This window comes from Triticum urartu, chromosome 4A (assembly GCF_056163025.1).
Source record: "Triticum urartu cultivar PI428250 chromosome 4A, HENAU_Tu73, whole genome shotgun sequence".
In the NCBI taxonomy this organism is placed as follows: domain Eukaryota; kingdom Viridiplantae; phylum Streptophyta; class Magnoliopsida; order Poales; family Poaceae; genus Triticum; species Triticum urartu.
In genome coordinates this window covers 537106757-537123355 of record NC_141876.1, presented here as the reverse complement: position 1 = coordinate 537123355, position 16599 = coordinate 537106757, and the positions used below count along the sequence as shown (strand labels likewise).

Genomic DNA, 16599 nt, shown 5'->3' with positions numbered 1-16599 from the left:
GGATACCGCGCTCAAAGAGTCAAAGTAGCCACCGGGAACAACGACAGGCTACATAGCAGCACACGAGCGCTCGTGGTCTGCCTATTACTATTAACTTGTGCCGGCGCTAATTGCTGGACCTGCGCCACGATCCATCGTTTTTTAAGCGTCCTGGTGTGCGCAGTTGCTCTAATCGGACCGTTTCAGGGCACCCATTTCCCACCTAAACTCGGTCACAACAAGTCAACACTAGAGCTTATATATACCCAGAGAAGCCCAACCACACTGGAACCACACTCCAATCGCCTCCTCTCTACTTCTCCCTAGCTCGACCACACGAGATCGAGGTTAATTTTCCAAAGCCGGCTACCGAGCAGGACTGGGTGAATGGCTTCCACGGTGACGCTGCTGAGGAAGACGGCCGCCATACGGATGAGCGACGTCGCCGCCGTGGCGTCGTCACCAGCGGCGACGACGACGATGAAGTCGCTTTTGCTGGAGGGAAGCAAAGGCGGCGGCGGCGTGGCGAAGAGGTGCTGCGGGCGCAAGTGCGAGCTCGTCGGCTACGACGCTCTCCCGGCCTTCCTGCAGCACAACGAGTTCATCCTCCACTACTACCGCAGCGAGTGGCCCCTCAAGGAGGCGCTCCTCAGCGCCTTCGCGCTCCACAACGAGACCATCAACGTCTGGACGTAAGCCTCTCTGTCCGCCGAGCACGTACTTCCGGGACACGTCGCGCATGCGCTTTAGAAGCTGACGCGTGTTTTCTCGCAGGCATTTGATCGGCTTCTTCGTGTTCCTCGCGCTCACCGTGTGCGCCGCCACGATGGTCCCCATGGAAACCAGTGTGACCCACTCGGCGACATCCGCGGGCCTGGCGAACTGTACCGGCAACGGCGACTCCATGGTGCTGATGGCCTCCTACAGCACCAGTGGAGCGGCCGTGGCAATGCAGACGCTGCTGCGCCGCAACGTGTCCGTCTCCGGCGAGACGGACCTCGCGGCAGCGGCGGCGTTGTCGCTGTTGTCGGGAGAACACGGCCCGGTCGAGCGGTGGCCGTTCTACACGTACCTGTGCGGCGCCATGTTCTGCCTGCTGATGAGCAGCGGGTGCCACCTGCTGGCGTGCCACTCGGAGCACGCCAGCTACGTGCTGCTCCGCCTCGACTACGCCGGCATCACCGGCCTCATCGTCACCTCCTTCTACCCGCTCGTCTACTACACCTTCCTCTGCGACCCCTTCTCCCGGACGCTCTACCTCGGCTCCATCACCGTGTTCGGCGCCGCCGCGGTGGCCGTGTCGCTGCTGCCGGTCTTCGAGGCCCCCGAGCTCCGATGGGCGCGCGCCGCGCTGTTCGTGTGCATGGGCGCGTCCGGCCTCGTGCCCATCGTGCACAAGATGCTCGTGTTCGGCGCACGGCCCGAGGCGGTGGTCACCACGGGATACGAGGTGGCCATGGGGGTGTCGTACCTGGCCGGCGTGCTGGTGTACGCCACGAGGGTGCCGGAGAGGTGGATGCCGGGCAGGTTTGACCTCGTCGGGCACAGCCACCAGCTGTTCCACGCGCTTGTCATCGCCGGCGCTTACGCGCACTACCATGCTGGCCTGGTTTACTTGAGCTGGAGGGACATGGACAAGTGCTGACCACTGTCGTGCACGGTCTGCCCGGACAAAGAATTTTGACGAAAGAAGTTCTAGTACTACAAGAATTGTGGTGTTATTGAGCTATACACAAACCTTTGCGAGAACCACAAAAGAACATCAAATTTCACACTTCTTGTGTATAAATAGACTTGACATATAACTAGTTCAATGCTCTTACTTTGCCGACAATATTTTTAGACATAAATATATCGATTCATACCAAATTACTATGAATAAATGGCCATAGTTGGAGTATAGCCGAAACTTAAAATGTAGCCCCACACGCTCTCAGACCTTGACTCCACAATTTGAGTCCCCCCCCCCCCCTCCCCCAACAAAAAAAAAAACTCTAAAATTTGAGGATTTAAATTGAAGTGGTTCCTTACCGAACTCGTATAACTTAACTCCCCAAGAAGATCTAACACGAATTCATTTATTTAGGTCAATGACTTAAAGCTTCACTACTTCATAAAATGATATTTTGGGCACATAGTTCATCGGTTCCTTAACATGAGAACTAATCCAAACAAAATGACAAGAACAATTACACACTTTAACATGAAGACAACTTATTGCTACCACAAGTGCAATCAACACCTTTTCCATCTCCTTATGTTCACCATTAACACTTTTGCCCTTTGTTGTTGACTTCTTTGCCCTGGACACTTGTTTCTTCTCTTAATTCTAATGTAAAAAAATTGAACACTGCATCCTCTATAATCTCATCTCTAGTAGCAAGTGCACCAATATCCAATAGGCCTCTTTGAATCAATAGAATTCTACTTCCCAATACCAAAAGTTTAAACTTTTCTGCACAATATTTAAGCCAACATTGAGCTCACATTGCTTGAAACCGGAAAAAAACACCCGCAAAATATTGCACTTACTTTGTCCTTTTCACACTTATAGTGGAACCATCTGGGATGTTTCTTCGTCGTAGAGACCCGGTGCAGCATTGGTTGCCAACAGTCGTTGCATTTCATGAGTGGTAGAGGGGAGCCAACGACTTGCTGGGTGACGGTTGTGCCCAGTCGAGCAGCTGATGAGGAAGAGTGGTGAGAGGCGAACACTAAGATGAGGAGGACATCCTGGGAGGAGCTCCGAAGGCGACGCGGGGCACTCTAGGTGGCCGCGCGGTTCTGTTCACGATGAAATGCGGCTTCGTGGTGGCCATTCTCGTTAACAAGCCCGAGGCGGCGGTGGGGCCTAGGAGCGATGATTAAGGTGGCGTGAGCGACCCACGAGTGAATCAAAGTGGGGCGGTAGGGCGGCGAGCGTATGGGGTGTCGGCGGAAGTGCTTAGTGGGCGCAAGAGGCAATGCTCTCGACGCCACCATGGAGGCGGACATGCAGAGGGAAGAGACAACCGAGCAAGGGGATGCGATCTTTTTTGCTGAGAACTTCGTTCAGACGCTCAAATTTGAGATCCACTAGAGGGTTCTCCTATTTTTTTTCGAGTTATACCGTCTAAGCGTTTGGCTAGGTGCGGCTTAGCTGCTCAAAAGAAATATTTTGAGGAGATAATCCCATCTGAAGGTTTGCGACTTCGCATAGTGTTGCTCTTATATTAACATGGCCCAACACCCACATGTCAAGTCCTTCCTTCCCATTCCCTAGTTCTCCCCCTATCAAGCTAACACAAACATTTTCTATGGATTCGCCCAAGGTCACTGTAACACCCCGGATATGACTTTCCCAATTTGTACTCCAACTCTTGCCGTTTCTGGCGTTAAGTTATTTTATTTTCTCGGGTTCGGATTTTTGTCTCCGTGTGTTGTTGTCGTTGTCATGCATCTCATACCATGTCATCATGCGCATTGCTTTTGCATACGTGTTCATCTCATGCATTCGAGCTTTTTTCCCGTTGTCTGTTTTGCATTCCGGCGCTCCGTTCTTCTCCGGTGGTCATTTCTAGCTTTCTTTCGTGTGTGGGGATTAAACATTTCCGGATTGGACCGAGACTTGCCAAGCGGCCTTGGTTTACTGCCGGTAGACCGCCTGTCAAGTTTCGTATCATTTGGACTTCGTTTGATACTCCAACGGTTAACCGAGGGACCGAAAAGGCCTCGTGTGTGTTGCAGCCCAACACCCCTCCAATTTGGCCCAAAACCCAACTAAACCTGCTCCATCATCTAGAGCGTTCGATCACGATCGCGTGGCCGAAAACCGCACCTCATTTGGACTCTCCTAGCTCCTCCTACCTATAAAACTAGCCTTCCCCCCAAAATTTCGGATCATTCTACCCTAAATCTAGCCCCCCTCGTCTCTCCGCGCGCCGGACGTGTCCGGATGCGCCGGACATCACTGCCGCCGCGAATCGCGCGCCGCCACATGGCCGCACCGCGCCCACATCACTGCCTCTGTCCCGCCAGCCCGCTCGGCCCGGCCGGGGCCCCGGAAGCCCATCGGCTCGCCCCCGCCGCCCGCCGTGCCCGCGCCTCCCGCGCCCGACCCCGCCGCTTGCGCCTCGCCTCCGCCGCCCGCCGTCACCGCGCCGCGCCGCCGCGGACCACGTCGCCGGCCGCCGCGCCGCGCTTCCCGACCCGGCTCCGCCGCCTCCTCCGACGTCGCCGCGCCTCCCCCGACTCGCCGGTGACCGGATCCGGCGAGATCCGGCCCGGTAGGACCTCGGCCCCCTCCTCCTTCGAGCTCCCGCAGCTTCTCCGGCCATCTACAGTGCTCCCTCCGGCGAACCTCGATCGGCGTGCAAATCTGGATCTGGGATATTTTCTCGTTCGGTTGACTTTTTGCTCGAAACCCTAATCCATGTGCTCCTGTTCATCGCATCATAACTTTGCATCTGTAACTCCGTTTTGGGCATATAACATATCAAAATGTTCATCTCAGAGAGTACATCATTTCATTCCATTGCATCATTTTCATTTGAGTTCATCTTGATGCCCGAAATGCTGTTAAAAGAGGGCTAGTTGAGATAATTGTCAGATCTGCTACTCCATTTGCATATTTGTCATTTTTGCCATGATTATTGTGTGCATGTTATGCCCATGAGCTCTACATATGTTTTGTTAAGGGTTTTGCCATCTTTCCAGGGGTGCAACCCATGTATTTTTGTGATGTGTGTGGTGACTAGTGCAAGATTGCAAAGTGAGGTACTTGGTAGTGCTGATTTCAGGGACTTTAAGTCCTTGATCTGGTTATATGTTCATGTTGTTTCCTAGTGATCCGTGCCTCTTTTGAGGATGATCAGTAATGATGTTTTGTTAATCTTGTAGTGCTCTATCCATCCATGTCTTTGTTTGCAATTATGGAGCACCCTAGCTTGAGTCAATCGAGCTCTACTTTTGCTACTTTGTGAATCTGGGCAGATTGTCAACTTGTTTGCAATTTTGCCGATGATGTTGTAGTTGACCCGTGCATGCTATGCTATTGTTCTTGCCATGTCTAGCTTGCATTTTGTGTATTCTTGATGGGCGTATGCTTATTTTTTCATGACTTGCTCCGTAGTGAGTGTATCGACCTCGTAAACATGCCTACTTGATATCTGTTTTCAGCATGCTCCAGTTTTCACTAAGTCTGTGATCTGATTATGTTTTTGCCATGTTCACATGCTTGCAAATGTATTTTGTGATCCCTTTTGGCTCAAGGTCACTAAGGGACTTTTGTTAAGCTCCTTGAGTAGCTCCATGCCATGCTTTACTTTGCCATGTTCAGGTCCTGTAGCATGTAGTTTTGTTGCTCCGAAGAGTGCTACCTGATCTGAAATTCCTGACAAGTGTTAATTTCACTAAGTCTGAGATCTGTTTGCCATATGCATTTTTGCCATGCTTGTTTGAACCTGTTAGTGTATGATTTGGCCGTAGCTCAGTGCTAGACTTTTGTTAAGCATCTTGAATGCATCCCTGCCATGTATTTTGTTGCCATGTTTGGGTGCTGTAGCATGTTCATCTCATTGCATTTAGATGACTACTTGCTGTAAATCGCAGACCGGTGTCATATTTGTTTTGCTTGCCATTTCCAAACCGTAACTCTGATTCCGACGTTCTTTATATCGTTTTCAAGCGATTTCATCTCATCTTTCCAGTGGCACACTTGGATTCCCAAGTTGAGGCCAGGTTCATGCATTCCTTGTCACATCTTGCATATGCATCCCGCATCGCATCCCGCATAGCATACCATCCTTGCATCATATTGTTTGATCCTTGCACGTGGTTGATTGTGTCCTTGTTGCTTGTTTGTTTTGTTTGGGTAGAGCCGGGAGACGAGTTCGCTAACGAGGAGCCCGTTGAGTTTTCTTTCGAGGATCCAGTCAACTCTGACAACTTTGCAGGCAAGATGATCATACCCTCGAAATCACTACTATCTTTGCTATGCTAGATTGCTCGCTCTTTTGCTATGCCAATGCTACGGTGCCTACCACTTGCTTTCAAGCCTCCCAAATTGCCATGACAAACCTCTAACCCTCCATGTCCTAGCAAACCCTTGATTGGCTATGTTACCGCTTTGCTCAGCCCCTCTTATAGCGTTGTTAGTTGCAGGTGAAGATTGGAGGCCGTTCCTTGTTGGAACATTTATTTACTTGTTGGGATATCATCATATGGCTATGTTATCTTAATGCATCTATATACTTGGTAAAGGGTGGAAGGCTCGGCCTCTCGCCTAGTGTTTTGTTCCACTCTTGCCGCCCTAGTTTCCGTCATATCGGTGTTATGTTCCCGGATTTTGCGTTCCTTACGCGGTTGGGTTATAATGGGAACCCCTTGATAGTTCGCCTTGATTAAAGCTTTTGCAGCAATGCCCAACCTTGGTTTTACCATTTGCCACCTAGCCTCTTTTCCCTTGGGTTTCCGGAGCCCGAGGGTCATCTTATTTAAACCCCCCCGGGCCAGTGCTCCTCTGAGTGTTGGTCCGAACCAGGCAGCCTGCGGGGCCACCTCGGGGAAACTCGAGGGTTGGAGTAATGCTTGCGCAGGTTGTTCCCTAGTTTCTCGCTCGCGCTTTGCCTCCTCTTCTGGCTCTCTTTTGCGACCAGGATAGCCACCATATATGCTAGTCGCTTGCTGCAGCTCCACTTATATTTACCTTGCCATACCTATAAGCTTAAATAGTCTTGATCGCGAGGGTGCGAGATTGCTGAGTCCCTGTGGCTCACAGATTACTATTACACCAGATGCAGGGCCTGATGATTCCGCTCCAGGTGACGCGCTCGAGCTCAAGTGGGAGTTCGACGAGGACTCTCAACGTTATTATGTTTCCTTTCCTGATGATCAGTAGTGGTGCCCAGTTGGGGGTGATCGGGACCGTGTCACATGTTGGGTTATCTTTTATTTTGACGCCGTAGTTGGGCCATGAGTGTCTGAATGATGTAATGTTATTTATGTACCTTGATTGACGTGGCGAGTGTAAGCCAACTATGTTATCTCCCCTTTATTATTATATTACATGGTATGTGTAAAGATTACCTTACTTGCGACATATGCCTTCAATGCGATTATGTCTCTAAGTCGTGCCTCGACACGTGGGAGCTATAGTCGCATTGAGGGTGATACAAGTTGGTAATCAGAGCCTTCCCCGACCTTAGGAGCCCCATTGCTTGATCGTTGTTAGCAGCCGAGTTGTGTCTAGAAAAAAAATGTTTTGAGTCAATTAGGAATTATATATCGGAGAGTTTAGGAATTATTTTTACTTCCCAGTCTCCTCATCGCTCTGGTAAGGCATCCTGACGTAGAGTTTTGACTCTTCTCTTCTCAAATTTCACTAAAAAAATTTTAGGATCACGCGGGTATCTTGGAATCGTTCCGATGGGTTTATGATGAGAACATTGTCTTGGTGCCTCCTGTCAGGGGTTTTGTGGAAGTGTCCCGGGGAGTTGAGCTCTGAGGTGTTGTCGTCATAATTTTATCGTTGCAGTTCTGGAATACCTGAGTTTAGTACGCCGACATCGAAAATCTCTTTTATGCAGTTCATTGGTGAGATAACCTCGACGCCATCCAGTACTGGGGCGGGAGTTCGGGAGTATCGCCATAACTTGTATAAAGGATGCTTTTCAAAGGTTGAGGTAGATGGTTTCCGAAGTTTTTCTCGGTTATGTGTTGAAGGATGGATACAGCTGGATGTAGGATTTTCTAGATTTGGGTGAGATATTATGCTTCCCCTGTATCCCCAACACCTGATTGCATAACCGGAAAGGTTCGGGAGTTTCATAGGTGGGAATTCTCGTAGCTCTAGTTCTTCTTCCATGGATATTGGTTTGAGATTGGGATTTGTTACCGATTATTCGTTCTTGATCCGTACCTTGTTGATTTATTTCTCTACCTTAATTCTAAGTGGCTTCTCAATTTATGGATATGTGACCATTTCAAGAGGAATGCATTCGTTCATTCTGTTCGGATGTGAAGACTATATGTTGCAATTTTCATTCCGTTGGATTCAGCTTCAATATTTGTCTATCAATGTGCTAATGGATGTCAACCTCTTCAGGACGGCTCCTCCAATGCGCACGACTCCGAATCCTGATCCGCCACCACCTCCCCCTCCTTCGGAGGCATGGCAAGCTGTGATGGCCGCAACCAATGCTAACACATAGTTGATCATGCAAATTCTCCAAGAGCGCAATCAAGGCAACAATCAGAATCACTCTGCTACACTCAACCAGTTCCTTGCTAACGGGCCAAAGAGTTTCAGCTATTGTGTTGAGGCAACCGATGCTGACGATTGGCTTGTGGATCTGTGCAAGCATTTCGAGTGCAGTAACGTCAGGCATGAGGACTTTGTCAAGTTCGCTTCCTTCCAACTCAAAGATCAAGCTGTAGAATGGTTCCAGCAGTACAAGGACTCCAGAGGTGGACGTGTTATCACTTGGGATGAAGCAAGAGGCTGCTCAGTTGAGGTGTGATGCTTCCAAGAAGCGAGTCAGAGATGTTACTCCTTCTTCCTCTACTCAAGTGGCCAAGCAGCAGAAGTATTGGCTTCCTCCTCCTCCGTTCCGTCAGCCGTATCAGCAGAAGAGCAAAGGTGGCAGTGGATCTTCCCACCCACCCAACCCTGGCTTTCAGAACAAGACTTCGTCTCAAGCTCCAAGATCGAGTGCTCCGTACCACCGTCCGCTTTCAGAGGTCACATGCAACAAGTGCCAACAGAAGGGTCACTATGCCAACAAGTGTTTCAACCAGAGGCGTCTTCCTCCTCCTCCTCCTGTCAGATCAGCAAGTACAGCTGTGGTCAAGCATAACCCCAAGCACGCCAAGGTCAACTTGATGAATGCGGCTCAGGCAGAGGACTCGTTAGATGTCATTATGGGTAACCTTCCTGTTAATGATGTTCCCGCAAAAGTAATTTTTGATACTGGTGCATCGCATTCTTTCTTGTTATGCCCGTTTGCATCGAAGCACAATGTTGATACTGAGATCATGCCCAAAGTCATGCAAGTTGTTTCTCCCGGCAAGCTTTTAACTTCTAGTTTGGTTGCTCCCGATATCTCTATCACGTTGGGCGACTACAAGTTTCTCTCTTCTCCGGTGGTTCTTGGCAACTCGGATATTGATCTTATTCTCGGGATGGATTGGCTTTCTAAGCATAAGGCGCATCTTGATTGTGCAGCCAGGAAGATTCAATTGACTCATTCGTCTGAGGATGTAATTGTCTTTGCCGCTCGTGATGATACCATTCGTCTGTTTTCTCTCAATGAGAAGGGTGAACTGGATGCTATCTCGCAGATTCCAGTCATTTGCGAATATCAAGACGTCTTTCCAGAAGAGCTTCCAGGAATGCCTCTGCACCGGCCAGTTGAATTCGTTATTGATCTTGAGCCCGACACGGAACCTGTGTGCAAGCGTCCTTACAAGCTCGGACCTGAAGAGTTGAAGGAGCTGAAGAAGCAACTCGATATTCAAGAGAGAATGGGTCTCATCCGGCCTAGTTCTTCTCCATGGGGTTGTGGTGTTCTTTTTGTGAAGAAGAAGGATGGAACAGACCGACTTTGTGTTGATTACCGTCCATTGAACAAGAAGACCATAAAGAACAAATACCCACTTCCTAACATCAATGAGCTGTTCGAACAACTCAAAGGTGCCCAAGTATTCTCCAAGCTTGATCTCCGTATGGGTTATCATCAGATTCGTATCCGTGAGCAAGATATTCCCAAGACGGCTTTCAGGACAAGCTTTGGTTCATACGAATACACTGTCATGTCTTTTGGCCTCGTCAGCGCTCCTCCGACTTTCTCTCGCATGATGAACTTCATCTTCAACGCCTACACCAATGACTTCATTTTGGTCTATCTCGACGACATTCTGGTTTTCTCGAAGAACAAGGAAGATCATGCCAAACACTTGCGTTTGGTGCTTGATAAGCTGAGGGAACACCAGTTCTACGCCAAGTTCTCCAAGTGCGAATTTTGGCTCGATGAGGTTCTTTATCTTGGTCATATCATCTCTGCCAAGGGCATTGCCGTGAATCCTGAGAAGGTGTCTGCAATTGTGAATTGGGAACCTCCTCAGAACGTGAAGCTACGGACCTCGGTCTCGCAAGCTACTGCCGAAGATTCGTTGAAAACTTTTCTAAGATCGCGAAGCCTCTCTCAGATCTTCTCCAGAAGTACGTCAAGTACGTTTGGTCTCCGGAGTGTGACATTGCTTTCAACACTTTGAAAGAGAAATTGATCACTGCTCCAGTTCTGACTCCGCCTGATGAATCCAAACCGTACGAGGTCTTTTGTGATGCCTCTCTCCAAGGTCTTGGCGCAGTATTGATGCAAGAGAAGAAAGTTGTTGCTTATACCTCTCGCCAGTTGAAGCCCAATGAGAAGAACTACCCCACTCATGATCTCGAGTTGGCGGCAGTTGTGCATGCTCTTTTGACTTGGAGACATCTCTTATTGGGAAGAAAAGTGGACATTTTCACTGATCACAAGAGTCTCAAGTACATCTTCACTCAGCCTAATCTCAACCTCAGGCAAACTCGATGGGTCGAAATGATTCAAGAGTATAATCCGAGTATCGAGTATACTCCAGGCAAGGCCAATGTGATTGCTGACGCATTGAGCAGAAAGGCTTACTGCAACAGTCTGATTCTCAATCCTTATCAACCCAAGCTTTGTGAAGCTTTCCGCAAACTTAATCTGCAAGTTGTTCCTCAAGGTTTCCTTGCCAACCTTCAAGTCTCCCCTACCTTAGAAGACCAGATTCGCCAAGCACAGCTTCTTGATGCTATGGTGAAAAAGGTGAAGATTGGGATTGCCAAGAGTCAACCCAAGTACAAGTGCTACCGCCTTGATGACAAGGATACTCTCTTCTTCGAGGATCATATTGTTGTACCCAAAGGTGACCTTCGTAAAGTGATCATGAACGAGGCTCACAATTCTCTCCTCTCCATCCACCCTGGGAGTACGAAGATGTATCAGGACCTCAAGTAGGCTTATTGGTGGACTCGAATGGAGCGCGAGATTGCTCAATTCGTGAATGAATGTGATGTCTGCAGAAGAGTGAAGGCAGAACACCAAAGGCCAGCTGGTCTCCTCCAACCTCTTGCCATTCCAGAATGGAAGTTTGACCACATTGAAATGGACTTTGTGACTGGGTTTCCAAAGTCCAAGCGTGGCAATGATGCTATATTCGTTGTCATCGACAAACTCACCAAAGTGGCTCACTTTCTGCCTATCAAAGTCAATCACTGCAGCTCAATTGGCGGAACTCTATACCTCTCGGATTGTCTCTCTGCACGGTATTCCACAAGTGATATCTTCAGACCGTGGCAGCATCTTTACCTCCAAGTTTTGGGATTCTTTTCAGAAGGCCATGGGCACCAACATCCGCTTCAGCACAGCTTTCCATCCTCAAACTAGCGGTCAAGTCGAGCGTGTCAACCAGATTCTTGAAGATATGCTCAGGGCTTGTGTGATCTCCTTCGGCATGAAGTGGGAGGATTGCCTTCCTTATGCTAAATTCTCCTACAACAACAGTTTTCAAGCAAGTTCGGGCAAGGCCCCATTTGAAATTCTGTATGGCAGGAAGTGCCGTACCCCTCTCAACTGGTCTGAAACCGGTGAACGTCAGCTTTTGGGTAATGACTTAATCACAGAGGCAGAGGAAATGTGCAAAGTCATTCGTGATAACCTCAAAGCAGCCCAATCCCGTCAGAAGAGCTACCAAGATAGTAAGCACCGTGATTTGGCTTTCAAGATCGGAGATCATGTTTACCTCCGCGTCTCCCCTATGAAAGGTACTCATCGCTTCGATATCAAAGGGAAGCTTTCCCCCAGATACGTGGGACCTTTCAAGATTGTCAGCAAGAGAGGCGATCTCGCCTATCAACTCGACCTTCCTTCAAACTTTGCAAATGTTCATGACGTGTTCCATGTCTCTCAGCTCCGAAAGTGCTTCAAGACTCCTAACCGCACCATCAACTTCGAGGACATTGAGCTCCAAGAAGATCTTTCCTATCGTGAGCACCCCGTTGCTATTCTTGAAGAGACAGAACGCAAGACTCGCAATAAGTCAATCAAATTCCTCAAAGTCAAGTGGTCACATCATTCCGACCGTGAAGCTACATGGGAACGCGAGGATCACCTCCGTTCTAAGTACCCGGCGTTCTTTCAGTCCTAGATCTCGGGACGAGATCCTTTCGTAGTGGTGGAGTGTTGTAACACCCCGGATATGACTTTCCCAATTTGTACTCCAACTCTTGCCGTTTCCGGCGTTAAGTTATTTTATTTTCTCGGGTTCGGGTTTTTGTCTCCGTGTGTTGTTGTCGTTTTCATGCATCTCATATCATGTCATCATGCGCATTGCTTTTGCATACGTGTTCATCTCATGCATTCGAGCTTTTTTCCCGTTGTCCGTTTTGCATTCCGGTGCTCCGTTCTTCTCCGCTGGTCATTTCTAGCTTTCTTTCGTGTGTGGGGATTAAACATTTCCGGATTGGACCGAGACTTGCCAAGCGGCCTTGGTTTACTTCCGGTAGACCGCCTGTCAAGTTTCGTATCATTTGGACTTCGTTTGATACTCCAACGGTTAACCGAGGGACCGAAAAGGCCTCGTGTGTGTTGCAGCCCAACACCCCTCCAATTTGGCCCAAAACCCAACTAAACCTGCTCCATCATCTAGAGCGTTCGATCACGATCGTGTGGCCGAAAACCGCACCTCATTTGGACTCTCCTAGCTCCTCCTACCTATAAAACTAGCCTTCCCCCCAAAATTTCGGATCATTCTACCCTAAATCTAGCCCCCCTCGTCTCTCCGCGCGCCGGACGTGTCCGGACGCGCCGGACATCACCGCCGCCGCGAATTGCGCGCCGCCATGTGGCCGCACCGCGCCCACATCGCCGCCTCTGTCCCGCCGGCCCGCTCGGCCCGGCCGGGGCCCCCGAAGCCCATCGGCTCGCCCCCGCCGCCCGCCGTGCCCGCGCCTCCCGCGCCCGACCCCGCCGCCTGCGCCTCGCCTCCTCCGCCCGCCGTCACCGCGCCGCGCCGCCGCGGACCACGTCGCCGGCCGCCGCGCCGCGCCTCCCGACCCGGCTCCGCCGCCTCCTCCGACGTCGCCGCGCCTCCCCCGACTCGCCGGTGACCGGATCCGGCGAGATCCGGCCCGGTAGGACCTCGGGCCCCTCCTCCTTCGAGCTCCGGCAGCTTCTCCGGCCATCTACAGTGCTCCCTCCGGCGAACCTCGATCGGCGTGCAAATCTGGATCTGGGATATTTTCTCGTTCGGTTGACTTTTTGCTCGAAACCCTAATCCATGTGCTTTTGTTCATCGCATCATAACTTTGCATCCGTAGCTCCGTTTTGGGCATATAGCATATCAAAATGTTCATCTCAGAGAGTACATCATTTCATTTCATTGCATCATTTTCATTTGAGTTCATCTTGATGCCCGAAATTCTGTTAGAAGAGGGCTACTTGAGATACTTGTCAGATCTGCTACTCCATTTGCATATTTGTCATTTTTGCCATGATTATTGTGTGCATGTTATGACCACGAGCTCTACATATGTTTAGTCAAGGGTTTTGCCATCTTTCCAGAGGTGCAACCCATGTATTTTTGTGATGTGTGTGGTGACTAGTGCAAGCTTGCGAAGTGAGGCACTTGGTAGTGCTGATTTCAGGGACTTAGTAATTCCACTAAGTCTTTGATCTGTTTATCTCATATGGCCATATGTTCATGTTGTTTTCTAGTGATCCGTGCCTCTTTTGAGGATGATCAGTAAGGATGTTTTGTTAATCTTGTAGTGCTCTATCCATCCATGTCTTTGTTTGCAATTATGGAGCACCCTAGCTTGAGTCAATCGAGCTCTACTTTTGCTACTTTGTGAATCTGGGCAGATTGTCAACTTGTTTGCAATTTTGCCGATGATGTTGTAGTTGACCCGTGCATGCTATGCTATTGTTCTTGCCATGTCTAGCTTGCATTTTGTGTATTCTTGATGGGCGTATGCTTAGTTTTTCATGACTTGCTCCGTAGTGAGTGTATCGAGCTCGTAAACATGCATATTTGATATCTGTTTTCAGCATGCTCCAGTTTTCACTAAGTCTGTGATCTGATTATGTTTTTGCCATGTTCACATGCTTGCAAATGTATTTTGTGATCTCTTTTGGCTCAAGGTCACTAAGGGACTTTTGTTAAGCTCCTTGAGTAGCTCCATGCCATGCTTTACTTTGCCATATTCAGGTCCTGTAGCATGTAGTTTTGTTGCTCCGAAGAGTGCTACCTGATCTGAAATTCCTGACAAGTATTAATTTCACTAAGTCTGAGATCTGTTTGCCATATGCATTTTTGCCATGCTTGTTTGAACCTGTTAGTGTATGATTTGGCCGTAGATCAGTGCTAGACTTTTGTTAAGCATCTTGAATGCATCCCTGCCATGTATTTTGTTGCCATGTTTGGGTGCTGTAGCATGTTCATCTCATTGCATTTAGATGACTACTTGCTGTAAATCGCAGACCGGTGTCATATTTGTTTTGCTTGCCATTTCCAAACCGTAACTCCGACTCCGATGTTCTTTATATCGTTTTCAAGCGATTTCATCTCATCTTTCCAGTGGCATACTTGGATTCCCAAGTTGAGGCCAGGTTCATGCATTTCTTGTCACATCTTGCATATGCATCCCGCATCGCATCCCGCATAGCATACCATCCTTGCATCATATTGTTTGATCCTTGCACGTGGTTGATTGTGTCCTTGTTGCTTGTTTGTTTTGTTTGGGTAGAGCCGGGAGACGAGTTCGCTAACGAGGAGCCCGTTGAGTTTTCTTTCGAGGATCCAGTCAACTCTGACAACTTTGCAGGCAAGATGATCATACCCTCGAAATCACTACTATCTTTGCTATGCTAGATTGCTCGCTCTTTTGCTATGCCAATGCTACGATGCCTACCACTTGCTTTCAAGCCTCCCAAATTGCCATGACAAACCTCTAACCCTCCATGTCCTAGCAAACCCTTGATTGGCTATGTTACCGCTTTGCTCAGCCCCTCTTATAGCGTTGTTAGTTGCAGGTGAAGATTGGAGGCCGTTCCTTGTTGGAACATTTATTTACTTGTTGGGATATCATCATATGGCTATGTTACCTTAATGCATCTATATACTTGGTAAAGGGTGGAAGGCTCGGCCTCTCGCCTAGTGTTTTTTTCCACTCTTGCCGCCCTAGTTTCCGTCATATCGGTGTTATGTTCCCGGATTTTGCGTTCCTTACGCGGTTGGGTTATAATGGGAACCCCTTGATAGTTCGTCTTGATTAAAGCTTTTCCAGCAATGCCCAACCTTGGTTTTACCATTTGCCACCTAGCCTCTTTTTCCCTTGGGTTTCCGGAGCCCGAGGGTCATCTTATTAAACCCCCCCGGGCCAGTGCTCCTCTGAGTGTTGGTCCGAACCGAGTAGACTGCGGGGCCACCTCGGGGCAACTTGAGGGTTGGTTTTACTCGTAGGATGTCTCATCTGAGTGTGCCCTGAGAACGAGATATGTGCAGCTCCTATCGGGATTTGTCGGCACATTCGGGCGGTGTTGCTGGTCTTGTTTTAACCTGTCGAAGTGTGTTGAAGAACCGAGGTACCGAGTCTGATCGGAACATCTCGGGAGGAGGTCTATTCCTTCGTTGACCGTGAGAGCTTGTCATGGGCTAAGTTGGGACTCCCCTGCAGGGATTTAAACTTTCTAAAGCCGTGCCCGCGATTATGGGCAGATGGGAATTTGTTAATGTCCGGTTGTAGATAACTTGAACCTTAAATTAATTAAAATGAATCAACTGAGTGTGTTACCGTGATGGCCTCTTCTCGGCGGAGTCCGGGAAGTGGACACAGTGTTGGAGTAATGCTTGCGCAGGTTGTTCCCTAGTTTCTCTCTCGCGCTTTGCCTCCTCTTCCCGCTCTCTTTTGCGACCAGGATAGCCACCATATATGCTAGTCGCTTGCTGCAGCTCCACTTATATTTACCTTGCCATACCTATAAGCTTAAATAGTCTTGATCGCGAGGGTGCGAGATTGCTGAGTCCCTGTGGCTCACAGATTACTATTACACCAGATGCAGGGCCTGATGATTCCGCTCCAGGTGACGCGCTCGAGCTCAAGTGGGAGTTCGACGAGGACTCTCAACGTTATTATGTTTCCTTTCCTGATGATCAGTAGTGGTGCCCAATTGGGGGTGATCGGGACCGTGTCGCATGTTGGGTTATCTTTTATTTTGGCGCCGTAGTTGGGCCATGAGTGTCTGAATGATGTAATGTTATTTATGTACCTTGATTGACGTGGCGAGTGTAAGCCAACTATGTTATCTCCCCTTTATTATTATATTACATGGGATGTGTAAAGATTACCTTACTTGCGACATATGCCTTCAATGCGATTATGTCTCTAAGTCGTGCCTCGACACGTGGGAGCTATAGTCGCATCGAGGGTGTTACAGTCACACACCGCAATGATGAGGGACACATTTCACGTAGTAACAACATCTCCAACCGAAATGGTCTATTTTGGTCCCCTCACATATCAATGAACGCGCCCCGCGTGCAGGACAGTTTCGATCCCTATTT

The 16599-nt window shown here is 49.1% G+C and overlaps 1 protein-coding gene across 1 annotated transcript; it reads left to right on the top strand.

The window, feature by feature from the left end:
• The first annotated feature begins 270 nt into the window (after positions 1-270).
• On the top strand, positions 271-1833 carry LOC125554122 (heptahelical transmembrane protein 4-like). The gene is made up of 2 exons (XM_048717726.2): positions 271-671; positions 754-1833. Exons 1-2 carry the CDS (start codon positions 367-369, stop codon positions 1622-1624), a joined length of 1176 nt encoding a protein of 391 aa, XP_048573683.2. The 5' UTR covers positions 271-366; the 3' UTR covers positions 1625-1833.
• The last annotated feature ends 14766 nt before the right edge of the window (positions 1834-16599 follow it).

Coding starts and splice junctions, on each gene's coding strand:
- LOC125554122 (XM_048717726.2), top strand. CDS start 367: ATGGCTTCCACGGTGACGCTGCTGAGGAAGACGGCCGCCATACGGATG. Junction 672..753: donor GAGACCATCAACGTCTGGAC/GTAAGCCTCTCT, acceptor GTTTTCTCGCAG/GCATTTGATCGGCTTCTTCG.